This window comes from Varanus komodoensis, unplaced genomic scaffold, assembly GCF_004798865.1.
Source record: "Varanus komodoensis strain SLA01 unplaced genomic scaffold, ASM479886v1 scaffold24, whole genome shotgun sequence".
Taxonomy (NCBI): Eukaryota; Metazoa; Chordata; class Lepidosauria; order Squamata; family Varanidae; genus Varanus; species Varanus komodoensis.
Genome location: NW_025335641.1, coordinates 6,622,214 through 6,635,374, shown reverse-complemented (window position 1 = coordinate 6,635,374; position 13,161 = coordinate 6,622,214). Strand labels below are relative to the sequence as shown.

At 39.9% G+C, this 13,161-nt stretch overlaps 1 protein-coding gene across 2 annotated transcripts in view; it reads right to left on the bottom strand.

Moving 5' to 3' along the window:
- Positions 1-780: 780 nt before the first annotated feature.
- LRRC8D (leucine rich repeat containing 8 VRAC subunit D) overlaps positions 781-13,161 on the bottom strand; it is a 79,127-nt gene continuing 66,746 nt past the window's right edge. For both annotated transcript variants that reach the window (XM_044432555.1, XM_044432556.1), the window contains one exon: positions 781-3,714. In XM_044432555.1, the coding sequence (XP_044288490.1) occupies positions 1,130-3,712 (2,583 nt within the window). In that variant the 5' untranslated portion in view covers positions 3,713-3,714 and the 3' untranslated portion in view covers positions 781-1,129. The remainder of the gene's footprint in view (positions 3,715-13,161) is intronic.

Here is a 13,161-nt window from a genome sequence, read left to right as displayed (position 1 = left end):
TGGTTAATGTGGGAGGAAGAAAGACTCACTAGCCTGCTGGTTGCCAAGTAGGGCGAATGAGCACTGTTGCCAATGTCGCTGGGAATGAGGCTCTTGACAAGGCTATTTTCCACACGGGTCAATGACTGGTTGCTTCTGTCTCAATGCGCTGGATGGAAGTACAGAAGATACTGACTAAACTCTGCTGATCACAGGCATAAACTGCCCACCTTGATTTGTGAAATGGTATGCTGAATTTTATATAGCTGTAGAGCATTTTATCATGGCTGTTTTCCTTTTTTAAATAGTAGGGGGTAAATCTACAAATCAATCAAAATTGCAAGTAAAAACCAAATTTTCATATCCTAATGTTCCATCCGCACTAGCACCAGGTATCTATTTAACATGGACTGGGAAAAAAGTAGAATGGAAAAAATAAGGTTATTGGAGAACAAGGGATGAATCAAACAATTCCTTTTGTATCCAGCAAAAAACCCCATCCCTTTGCTACATACCGAGCTAACTTGTCATTGGCTGTAATCCAGAAGACAGGGTCCTATGCAATATGTGTGCAACTAGTGTTTCACCCTACAATCCCAAACCTGCCTACTTAGAAGTAAGCTCAATGGGGTGTACTTCCATCCACAGTGCAGGGCAGATGCAGATTGTATTGGACCACTCACTGCTGGATGCACATATACCTTTCCCCTTGCTTGATCAGTGCCAATGTCTGTCACTTTCCGAAACAGAATGAAGCATTTTTTGTATACTGCCTCTTAAAATGAGTGGAGCCATTAAAAGTTCTATATAGTAAGAAAAAGGTCACCAGTTTAATCATGTACATTAAGCAGGCGAGCAATTTGTAAACATTCAAAAGCGGCAGCATCCAAGTTACAAACATCTTAAAAGGAGAGAAAAAAAATAATCAAGATTGCTTAAGGATTCCCTCCCACCCTCTTCCTCTTTTCCCCTCCAAAATTTTGGAAATGATGTTTTAAAATACTACAAACACCAAATAAGCTTCTACCACCCATAACAGTCCTTTCTTACAAAAAGAAAATGAGTTCCAAATTCTTAACACAGGATTTTTTTTAATAATAACACATACTTTAATATGATCTATGTTAGTCACTTGGAGTTCAACCTCAGTTTAAATCCCATTTGCAAAGGGAATGTTTGTATCTTGGTTCAACACTTCTTTGACTTCTGAAGGCAATGTATCAAAGAGGTGATCTTCCACAATGAGTCCACTTTTCCTGAGAAGCCGACACTGCCCCAATGTAGCCGGGAGACGGTCTAAACAGTTCCCCTTTAGCTCCAAGTGGGTTAGCTGCAACAGCTGGCCAATTTTTTCTGGAATCGAGGTGATACAGTTTTGCCCCAGACTCAAAGTCCTCAACTTGGTACATTTAAACAGCTGTTTTGGCAAAATATCCACCTTATTTCCTGTGATATGCAAATGCTGCAGGTTTTGAAGTAAGCCTATTTCCACAGGAATCACTGCAATCGAGTTGTAGCTCACATCTAAACATCTGAGTTTCTGTAAACTGAACACTGCAGCTGGTAAGGACTCTAGTTTATTGTTGGAGAGATAAAGTGACTCCAAGTTTTTCACGTGGGTAATGGAAGGAGGAATGTTGACTATTTTATTGTGCCACAACTTCAGACAAGTCAGTCTTTTTAAATGCTGGAAGCTGATAATTTCTTCAATTGTCCGTATGCTATTGGACTTTAAATCCAGTTCCTGCAAGTTAGTGAGACTGAAAATGGCATGGGGAATTCGTTCCAGTTCACAGTTCTGTAATTCTAGTTCTGCTACATTCATCATTTTCTTAAGGCTATTCAATACAAAGAGCTTGGTGCCATCATTATGAATCACAAGCTTGGTTAAATGTGGGGCCACATCTGTGATGTTAGAGGGAATTTTGGTCAAATTGCTTTTCACATAGAGAATTTTAAGGTGCCGTAATTCTCTAAGTGATTCAAGTCCTATCATTTTATTGTTTTCAGAGTTCAAGTTGCCTACCAGATACAACTCCCGAAGATTCTTAAGTAAGTACACCCAGGCTGGGATTTCTGCCACGTCAGTGAACTTCACATGCAGGCACCTCAAGTGGTCACGAAGGAAGCTGAAGGCTGTCTGTTCCACCTTGGCAGGGCAGTGGTAGAGATGGAGTTCTTGCAGGTTTGTCATCTGGGAAATTTTTGCAGGGATTTTTGCTTCAGGGATCAGTTCAAGTTTCAATACATCCAAGTCCGTCAGATCAAAGACTGCATCTGGGACCCCTGACAGCATGAACAGATGCAACTCCTGCTTATCCTGGGCGTTGCGGGAAACATGCTGCCGCAACTTTTCAAAAGTCCACTCATGATTCAAGCTGATTTCTCTCAGTTTATTCTCACTCACTTCTGACAAAAAGACACCAAACCGCTTTGAGTAGAGTTGGTCATACTGGTCCACCATGTGCAAGAGAAAAGCAAAATCATTTTTAACATCAGGAATATCACTGAAGCTACTCTCCTCTCTCACTTTCTCAAAGGAGTATTCCTTTAGAGGTAACCGAAACAACCAGAACAGCGTATACAGACAGACAAAACCATAAACACAGATGAGAGAAATGTAACTAATGAGCAACTTTTTCAGCATATACGCCATGTTATGTGTGCATTCAAACTCCTGATAGCCAGTCAGGTGCTCTACTTTGGGCGTGCAGATGTGCTCAAAACTGATTTCGTTGACAAAATTTGCTGTGTAGCAGAGAATAAATATGAACTTCACAGTCTTGATGACAGTCTGAACGACATAGAGTTTATAAATCAAATCGCTGTCCTCCACATGTGCCCGAAACTTCCGTACTTTTTCAAAGAGAGCTTTGGCTTGCTCTCCATCCTTTTTGTCCAAAATAGTCATGCTCGGGACCTCAACAACAGGCTTTTCTGCTGAAAACTTAAAGCCAGTCTTGCTTATCATGGGAGTACTAGCGTTGGGACTCCCTTCGTCACTACTGGTTGACACATGCTTTGGCAGAGACTGGGCTCCTGTGAGCCTCTGCTTATTCTCCTCAGAATCCTCACATGCTGTTTCAGACAATGCTTTTGTAGTCCAAGGCGATTCAAAGCACTTCCCTAAGATAGAGACAAAGTGCTCAATCTTTGAGCAGGTCTTTGGATACTTGAACCAAAAATTGCTGCTGACCATTAGGATAATAGTATGTATAAGAGCTAAGTAGGGAAAGTACTTTGAATACCAGGGAAGAGCCAAGTGGTAACACATCTGGTTAATGAAAACGTATTGCTGATAATCCAAGTTAGTTTTTCGGCCCAGAAAATCTTTCTGCTCCTTCTTCGCTTCCTGACTTGGGACAGTGGAGTGCAATGGTGGGAAGGTGGTTCTGCTAAGAGGTATGTCCGGTGTAACAGCAGATGTCCTTTCAAGGGAAACCGTCCTTGCTGCCTGTGGTTCTTTGTCTTGCACAGACTCTACTTCAGATTCTGGAACATTTATAACTTTGGCACTTCCCGAGTTGCTGGGCTGCCCTTTTGCATTGACAGCGGATTGTAGCACGGGCAAACAGACCACCTGATCTTTGGTCAGCTGCATAGTTCCAGCAAAAATGGCGACCATTAGCATAACAACTGCTAGATAATCCATAAATACGTCCCACCATGGTTTCAGAATACGGTAAGTTGGTTGAATGTCATTAAGGGATGCAACTTCCGCAAGGGTAAACATTCCTGAAAAAAAAAAAAAAAGAGTTGTCATTTATCGCTGGCAGACATAAGTATGATTTAGGTTCTTAAATGTAGAATTTATCTACTAGTGAATTTTTTCTGCATTTTTTGAAAGCTAAAAAGGAAAACATGCTTAACACTTTCCTCTTCCAAAGGAAGTAGCGCTTTTGTTGGATTGACTGAGGGGTGGTTAATCAGTCAATTAGCTCTGAAAATATAGTGACACCAACAGTAACACCACCACAATTCATTTCATAAAGAAACCCAGAATGAACAACAGTATTGGGATGTGGCACTCAATGATGTGAGACCTGGACCATCTTGGAAGAAAATATTGAGAATATATAAACATGACAGAGGCCATGGCTCAGAGGGCAATCAAACAATATTCAAGAATGTGTCTATTAATGATAGGTGCTTAGTGCATGAGAGCTCGGCTTTCCCAAGCCATGATGGGACATGGGACATACACTGCCACTGATATTAATAAAAACAAACAGAATCAATGAATTAAACTATAATATCAATGCATTTTAAACTGTAACTAGCACACAGACTCAAAATATCAAATACATATACCACCAGCAACAAACAAGGAAGAGGAGTAACAAGAGAAGGCCATGTTAAGTCCTGCAAAGATCATTTCTCCTTCTTAGTTTTTCGAACAATGTATTTTGAAAACATTCCCATATGTGCCTCTATATTCTTAAGAACTACGACCGTTAATGAAATTAAAAGGGAGATTCTTGTGCCAGAGATACCATGGTCTCAACTATGTAAGTTGAAGGTTCGTAGTACAGAAGTGACTGCTTCTTCCCAGTTGGTTATTACAACAATATCACATTAAAATGAACACCAATTTCAAGCACAGTTGGTTCCCCACACTCTGAATCTGCAACTATTTTCCTTTACAATTGAGAGAAATGAGTAACATGAAGTACTCTGGGAACTACTCTGAATGTAGGACAAAAGCTCAGTATGCTTAACAGCATCCCATAATCTTCTTATCCTATGTTTCACCCAGAGCAATGCAAGAGCAGATTTATCTACAAACCTCAAGAGTCTCTTTTTAATTGCTGTGTGCAAGCGCATGTGTACATATAGGTATGAATTGTCATGCTACTTTAGACTAAATCTCAGTGCAACCCTACACTTCTTTTCAAACAGTGGCAATATAGATGCACTCAGGAACTTGCAAGCAGAGCAGAATGGAGAGACATAATCTACATTATTCTTATTTCATTTTTATACTGCTCCTTAGCTGAGATCTCCAGGCAGTCTATTTAGTGAATAGCATATGGTAATCAACGGGAATACTGACCAAAAGGTCCATTTGCTGTAGTTATCACATAGTTATACCCACAGGCAGACCTATCCTTCATCCATTTGCCCAACCTGCAAAGCAACAGATGTTGTGCAAGTGATTTATACAAGATTTATATCGTAGATGAGCAGAGTTGTTTGCATATATCAGTTCAACTTGTCAGCTCCCTTCACATGAGCCCTTACAATTCATGGGACTATTAGCTCATGTCACTTGCCCAAATCACACAGCTTCCTTGGCTCCTGGCTTTGCATTAGGTGTGAAAAGGAGGAAAAATAGGGTAGGTTTTTACTTCTGTAGATGCTTATGCTCAAAACATGGATATCAGAGCCAGGGGAAGCCACAAATCATTGGGGAAGGGTCAGCAGCATGACTCTGCCTGGCTTTTATCACACTTACACTCTTCACTTAACAGGCATTGGTCCCACCTTGAGGGGAAGAAGGAGGTACATCACCTACTTTATAAACCTCTCTTCTTTTTCCCAAGCTGTTCCCCCACCATATGAACATTTATTTTTTATTTAAAACTTTTGTATACCGTCCCATCACAAACATCCCGGGACAGTTCACAACAACAATACAATAGAATAAAGATAAAAGTAAGAGTAGCACACCATCCAGTATTAGGTGTAAACCCACACATTAAAACAAATTAGCAATTAAAGTAGTGGGAGAATAAAAAGGTTTTCGCTTGGTGGAAAGAAGTGTTGGTGCCAGGCAAACCTCTCTGGGCTTCCTATGCACAGTTGGTTTCCTATGTACACCCTCTCCAATACCTCTAACTTTTTGAAGCTTTTTAATATAGGTTTTTAAAAGTACAACAGGAATTTTAAAAAATTCTGATGTTGAAAAGCAGTCCTTGATTTAATAGCACTGCTATAGTTGGGAATTGCGATAGATGTGGAAAGGTTTGTGGGTCTCTCTCCCCTCTCTTTCCCCTTCTTGAGACAGAGTAAGAGAAATCTTTTTTCTGAAGAATTCCAAGGGAGAACCAAGAAGTTCTACCGTAACCAGTTCTGCTCTAAAGTGCTTGAACTCAGGTAATGAGTCATGCTTAGGAACACAAGAGTGATTAGCAAATTAATTAACTATTAAAAACTGGAGATCCTCCAAATTCAAGACTCTTAGACTTATAAGAAGCTAGATAAGCAAAAGCAAAGCTTCCCTTTTCTAAAAGGCATAGAGAAATGAAAGCACATTGGTTAGGCCTGGTAATTTATTAATCCATTCCTTATTCTCTTTACTTCTTCCTCAACGTTATATTCAGAGAAGTATAAACCTTTATGCTGAGAAAGGAAATGGGGATTGTGTTTCTATCAAAAGGGAGGGAACATAAGGATTATGTTTCCATCTCAAAAATGGGTAACTATTTTTTGGAAAGTCTTTTACATTCTTAAATCTTTGATATATTTCACTTTGCGTGGCCTGGAGGTATTTACTCTGTACATAATGGGATTTTCTACTTTTACTTGTGGCAGAGCTGTCTGAAGTTTGTTGATTTGTGGTTCCTGGATATAATGTGTCATGGCAAAAGACTTGTATTCACACATAACTGGTAGAGCAGGGAAGAAGCCTGTAGGTCAGGTGGGAGGAGGAAGAGAGAGAGGGAAAGGAAGAGGTGAAAAAGACTTCATATGCACATAAGCAGCAATTCTTGCCAACGGATTACAAGGTGGGGCAGAGGGCCCATTCCACACAGTCATGCATTGTGTATTTTAGACCTTTGCAAGGAGGAGAATGAGGACAAGTAGACCTATGCAGCTCTACCTACAATGGTTGCTTGGTTCCCCCTACCTTTAGCCACTCTGGCCCCAATGGGAACCAGCCACCACTGCACCTATCAGTCTTCTTGTCGCTAAAAGATCTGTGAGGCAAGATGCCTTTTGCAAGAGCAATGCTAATACTTTCTCAGCAGGGCTTACTCTTTCATATCCAAGGACAGCAACTTCTGTCTCCCTCGATGCTTTGGTCTAGTTTGGCCTAGCCAGCCCTAGTCCAAACAGTCTCATCATTAACTGTTTGGACTAGGGCTGATGGGAATTGCGGGCATAAACATCTGGAGGGCCACAAGTTTCCCTCTCCTGCTCTATAAATATTGAACTATTGTAAAACTTGTCCCACCAATTTTCTCGCCCTTCAAATTCTTTTGTGGCTTACCTTAGTGTAGATTTTTGTTTTATTCATCTTAGTCTGTAAACAGTTTCTCCCTGGGAACAAAAAGTGTTCTCAATTTGAGCAAGTGAGGTGTTATCATATTGTTAATGCAAGTTTACCATAGTTCTGAATTTCTATGTCTTTTTAGGCTGTATCTTTGTAACTCCAAACTTCTTATAAGGATCGCTTTTCAGCTTCCTTTTAATTAAATCCTTCCTTTCTTGACAATTTTCCTCTTTCATAAATACTGTATTACTTGAAATTCAGAAAAGTCAGTAATATTATTCAGCATGTCAATAACAGATGCTTTCAAAACAATGCAGATAGAAATTAAGATGATGAACAAACAGAGCTCCTTGTTTTATTCTCAGAAGGCTTATGAGGAATATCTCAATTTAAAGGTAAGCACACTTTACCAGCTACATTTTGACAAGCTGTAAATTAGTTTCCTAGGAGTGTTATCCTTATACATGTTTAGACAAAAAGGGTATACAACTCCCAGCATGCCCTAGCTAGCTACACCAGCTGGGGCATGCTGGAAATTGTAGGCTTTTTTCCTGTCTAATCTTGAGTTGGATTGTGCCTTAAGAGCCTCTGCTCTCTACAGACCTCTCTGTTCCTTGATTTCACCGAGCCAATTACGATCTTGGTGCATTTATATATTGCAGATTCGGAAGGTGTTAAATTTGTCTGGATACTTTTACAAAACAACCCCCCACTGTTTTTGGATTGGCAGCTCTAAGTGCTTACCAAGCCAGTTTAGTCTGGTATATAACATTCTGTAGATTCTGCTAATGACCTGTGGAGGCTGGAAAGCATTTTTAATTTCATAACTCCTTCTGTGTTTCTTGGCACAGACCATACATATATGACTGAGAGTTACCTCTATCCAACCTCTGGTGAAAGAGAAATAAAGCACAATTTGTATAAAAGCCAAAGTTAGATTAAAGCTTAGGTCTGTGTAATGTTCACAGAATTATATTTTAATAAAACACTCAACTTTAAAGAGTTCAATTAAAAGGAACTTTTAACCTAGGAGAAAATATGGCTTGTCAGCAACAACACTGGTACTTGACTGTTTAAGGTTTATTGTACTTTGCTCCACACAAGAACCTTTCTAAGTTTCCTTGCACTTTCAGTAAACTTTTCACCCAGACTTAGGACACATTAAGACTGCAGAAAGCAGCAGCAACAGTCATATACTTCTCCCAAAAGCCTGGTACTTGTGATCTTGTAACTACAATTGCAAGAACTACAATTTCTAGGACAGACTTCCTCAATATGTTGCTGTCTAGATGGACTGATTGTAGCTCCCACCATTCCCAGCCAACATGGTCCCTGGTTGGGAACGGTGGGAATTGCAGTCCAACCCATCTGGGAGGGTGCCAAGTGTGGGAAAGGATGTCCTAGGATCAGGGTAGTAACCACTGTTCACCTTGCTTCAAGACATGACACCACCCGCTGTCTTCCAGAGGTGTAGGACTACTTTTCCCATCATGCCCAGCAAGCATGGCCATTGATAAGAAGTGGGAAAGGTTGATCTATAGGGTGGGAACGGTTGATCTTTACCAGACAGAAAACAAGCTGTTTTGGATGGCAGTTCCCTTAAGCCATGACCACTGGTCATGTTAGCCGGCAAAGATGGGAACAGTGATCTAAAACACATGCAGGGAAGCAGTATGGTTCTTACTCATGCTGGCATAAGGACTTCTTACAGTAAAGCAGAAGGCATGCCAGAATCCAAAATATTTTCTTCTGGATCCCATTGCAGACGTCAAAGGAAAACACCGACTTTCTAAAATGTCTGAGAAACCCAGAGCCTTAGATCTTGTCTAGACTATTTATTTTTTTTAACATTCTACTTGCATATTCCGAGCACGGTCACACTGAATGCTATCTGCTATCCATATGAGTTCACCAGGCTGTGCTGCCAAATTACTGTGTGCATGATTACACTGGTAATAATTTTCAACTGCCTTTATCCTGGTAGCCTAAGTCTGGAAAAGTCCCTCTCAAGCAGTTTGGAAATAGCAATGACTAGAAATGTACAATTTTTGGAAAGGGCTAAATCTTGGGGGAAATGTGTTTGAGGGTTTTTGGGTGTGTGTGAGAGCATTTTTGTTGTTTGTGTCTTTCTTTTTAAGGAAAATGGAAATTTGGGGGAAGTTGAAAATATGCAGTACTTTTTTTTTTTTTTAGCAATTTTTACAAATCTAAGATCACTTTGTTGCTTTAGGACACTGTTCTTCAGCCCGGTGGTCAGGAAATAGGGGCACTACTGTCCAAAATACTGGGGAACAACAGGTTGGGGAAGGCTGCTTTCAGACTATTAATTATATTATCTTATATAATATAAATCTGTTTCTGTTTTTGGTGTGGAGTTCAACAAAATTCAGAATAAAAGAAAAGCTATTCAGTTTTCATTTCACTGAGAAAGATTCTTTCACATATTAGAAAAGGTAAGCAATAACTTAAGAAGCTTTAAGCAATCACAACTGATTATTTGAAGAGTGACACTCTGTTCATTTTTTAAAGTCCCATTAAGGAATTTTTAAATTCATTTTGAAAAACTAATTGTAGTAGCACTCTTACCTATAGCTTGGAAACCGGTTTACAGCCCCAGAGTAGCTTTAATTTAGCAGCTGTGGTTAAACACTTTTATTGCCAAGAAAGCATTTCTACTGATGAGGTCTAACCAAGGACTTTAATAAAATTTGGTGGCAGTGAGTTCTATACATTGCAAGGACAATAAATGTGTTATATAGATTGATAACAAGGTTATTTAAAAAGCATTGGGACAACCTCCAACAGAATTCAGATATAACAGCTCTTGTACAGTACTGCTGGAAGGGAAACGAAGGTGGAGAAGGGAACCAACAAAAGAAAATACACTCATCTTTTAAATGAGGCTTTGGAGGGGGAAAATGCAAAAGAAATTACGTGCAAGTAAAACAATCAGATCAGAATAAGAACCAGTGGCAATTAACACATCCACAGACAGTAAGATAATACTAAGAAACTAAATTGCAGGCCTAGGTTAAGCCAGTAAGTATAACTATTAGTATATAAATAGTATTGCCTGCCCAATTAAATTTCCTCTAATTAGATGTTAGGAAAACCCCTGTTAGTACAATCCCCTGAGAGGGCTTTTTGTTACAAAGCCCAAGTTCACAGCTATTAAAATTACCTCAAGATGACAAGTTCCTGGGTTCCCTATTAAATTGGAGAGATGGTTTCACATATAAATAAACCTTCTACTTAGAGCTATTCCAGATTATTCTTTTAAGTGCACAATATATGTGAAAATGTTTATTATTCAGTAGCTGGGGGTGGTCTTTCCTCAAACTAGCGCATCTGTTGCAGGGAAGTTCAAGCTCCAACGATAAGTCACAATATTTTATGTACACATGCACATATGTGCCAGCTAATGGAGCTAAGGACTGCATGGACCATGGTTCCATACCATCACAGGCATCACTTGGCTAGTGGCTATAATGTCATAATGAGTAGCATTCCTCTCTCTTGAACCCATGCTCCAGAAACATATCCTTTAGATAACCAGGTCTCAAAGGCTTGGGATGCCCTTCTCCAGGAACCCTCCGTGAATGAGATTAGGAGGGTGAGTACCCGGAGGAGGGCCTTCTCTGCGGTGGCGCCCCACCTATGGAATGCGCTCCCCAGAGAGGTCTGCCTGGCGCCGAAAAACAAATAACGACGGCGCCAGGCTAAGACCTTTTTTATTTAAAACTTATTTTAATTCTTAATTTATTATATATTTATAGAATTTTAAATTTTTAGCAGAGATGTTACTGGGCTTTTTAATCTTTATTGTATTTAGTGTTAATTATATGTTTTTAATTATGTTGTGAGCCGCCCCGAGGCTTTGTTGCGATGGGGGCGGCATAGAAATGTTTTAAATAAATATACAGATATGAACTGCTGTCTTGCACCACCAGTAAAGACCAGAAATGCCTTACAAAACAAGGCCAACACAGAAATTGGCAAAATAGAGCAAGGCTAGTGTTTAGATCCCAATCCAAAGCCCTAGCGTATTACAGGCATTTCTGCTCTCACCCTAAAAGCACTTTTGTTTGTTTCAAGACTGAGCTCTAGTAGTTCTTATTTTTCTTTAAAGCAGACTGCAAGCCTATGCCCTCCCTCACTTGGAAGTAAGTCACTTCTAATTCAATGGCGCTTATCCCTAGGCAGACATGCAGAGAATTGTTCAAGTCCTTAGCCAGACTGTCACCTTCCCACTGAGTCTTATTTCCGTCCTTTCTCTCACCTGTCCCTGCAGACACCAAAACACAACAGTATCTGAATCTAATATAAGGGCAACAAATTACAGCATCTAACGTTGTTTTCTGGGGATCACCATGTGCTGTTAGGTATGCAAACTGGTCCTTTCTTTCCAGTGTATCATTGCTGTGGTGAAACAGCAATAAGAAGCACAGCTGAAAAGATGGACGCACAACCACTACATGTGCTACCAAACAGCTGGGACTGGCTTCTCCTGCCTCCAGCACACCATTTCGGCTTGTTTCAAATGGCCATGTCAGGAAGTACAAATAGAAATGGAATTGAACATTTATATTGTTTTTTTATCCCCTCCTTCCCTTTGATCTTTTAAGTTTTTCATCTGTTCTACTTAAGGCTGAATTATGTTCATTACTCAGCCTGTCATCACCCCACGGCTCTCAGCCCAATGTGTGAACTGTGTCCACCGCAAAGCAATGTTGTCTGCCAGTGAAACAAGGCAATACGGAAGTGCTTCCCACACTATTTGTTTTTGGATGGATCATTCACAGGTGCAAGGCAAAACACTGTATCGGTCTGGCATTAAAGTCCAATGGGAGTCAAAGACTGGTCACCCTCGCATAAAATAGCAAGATGCATTTACAGCGTCAATTCCTGGAGAAGGCTATGATAAATAAAATAAAATATGAAATAATATGAAATATATAATATGAAATAAAATAAAAATAGGCAAAGTGTTCCCCTTTGGGTATCACCTTCAGCATGGTAGTAAGAGGCAGCTCTTGAGCCAGATCTGCCCTAAGGGATGCTGTGAAGCCTAAGACCTTTTAAGGGCCTACTCAGAGGAGAACACAAGGGTGAAGCAACTGGCATCTGTGGCAACAGAATTTGCAATCAAGACATTTTAGGGGTTTTAAGCACTGCTCCATCACCCCTTACTCATTTCTTAAAGTAGCTCCCCAGGAAAGCTGGTTGCCAGCCAGGGCTTGACAAGCTTTGAACAACAGAAATATTTAGGAAGAAAGTATGCAAGACTATTTCCCATTAATGGTTTTGAGGCAGACAGGTGTGTGCGCATACACACATTTTCTACCTCTCGTGTAAATAAATGAAACAATGCCAATACCTACATAATTAGCAATGTATAATTCTTTTGAAGTGACTGTTCCCGTTAGACAATTGCTTGTAAAAAGATTTTCTTTAGTGGCATAACCACCACTAAATGGCAAAGGTTTCTTTGTAAATAGCATGATATTACTAAGCTCTTTTCCTAAGAAAGCCTACCATCTTCGCCCTCTCTGTTCAGAACTACAAAACAAGGATTTAAGTTGTTTGAACAGGTGTCAAACTGAAGCCAGAGAGTCAAAGAATTTCTTCAAGACTCAGCTGAAAAAATTCTACCAGGCTATTCAGAATGACTCAGGCTCCCTACAAGAGATTATTTAAACAAAACTTGTCATTCTGGAATTCTACTTTTAATACAATGTTTTAAAATCCACAGCTATTACTTTAATTATTTTTTTGCAATTATCTGTAATCACAGAATGTAAAAGACACAGTTTCAACCAAACCAGCCTGGAATAAATCCCCATCTCCATCCCAGCTGTCAAAAGTCTTTGGGAGCAAGCAGTGTAACATAGAGATTTTGTGCAATTCTCTTATCAACTCAAGCATTTTTAGAATAATCCCCAATTCCCCCTCCCCACAAAACAATC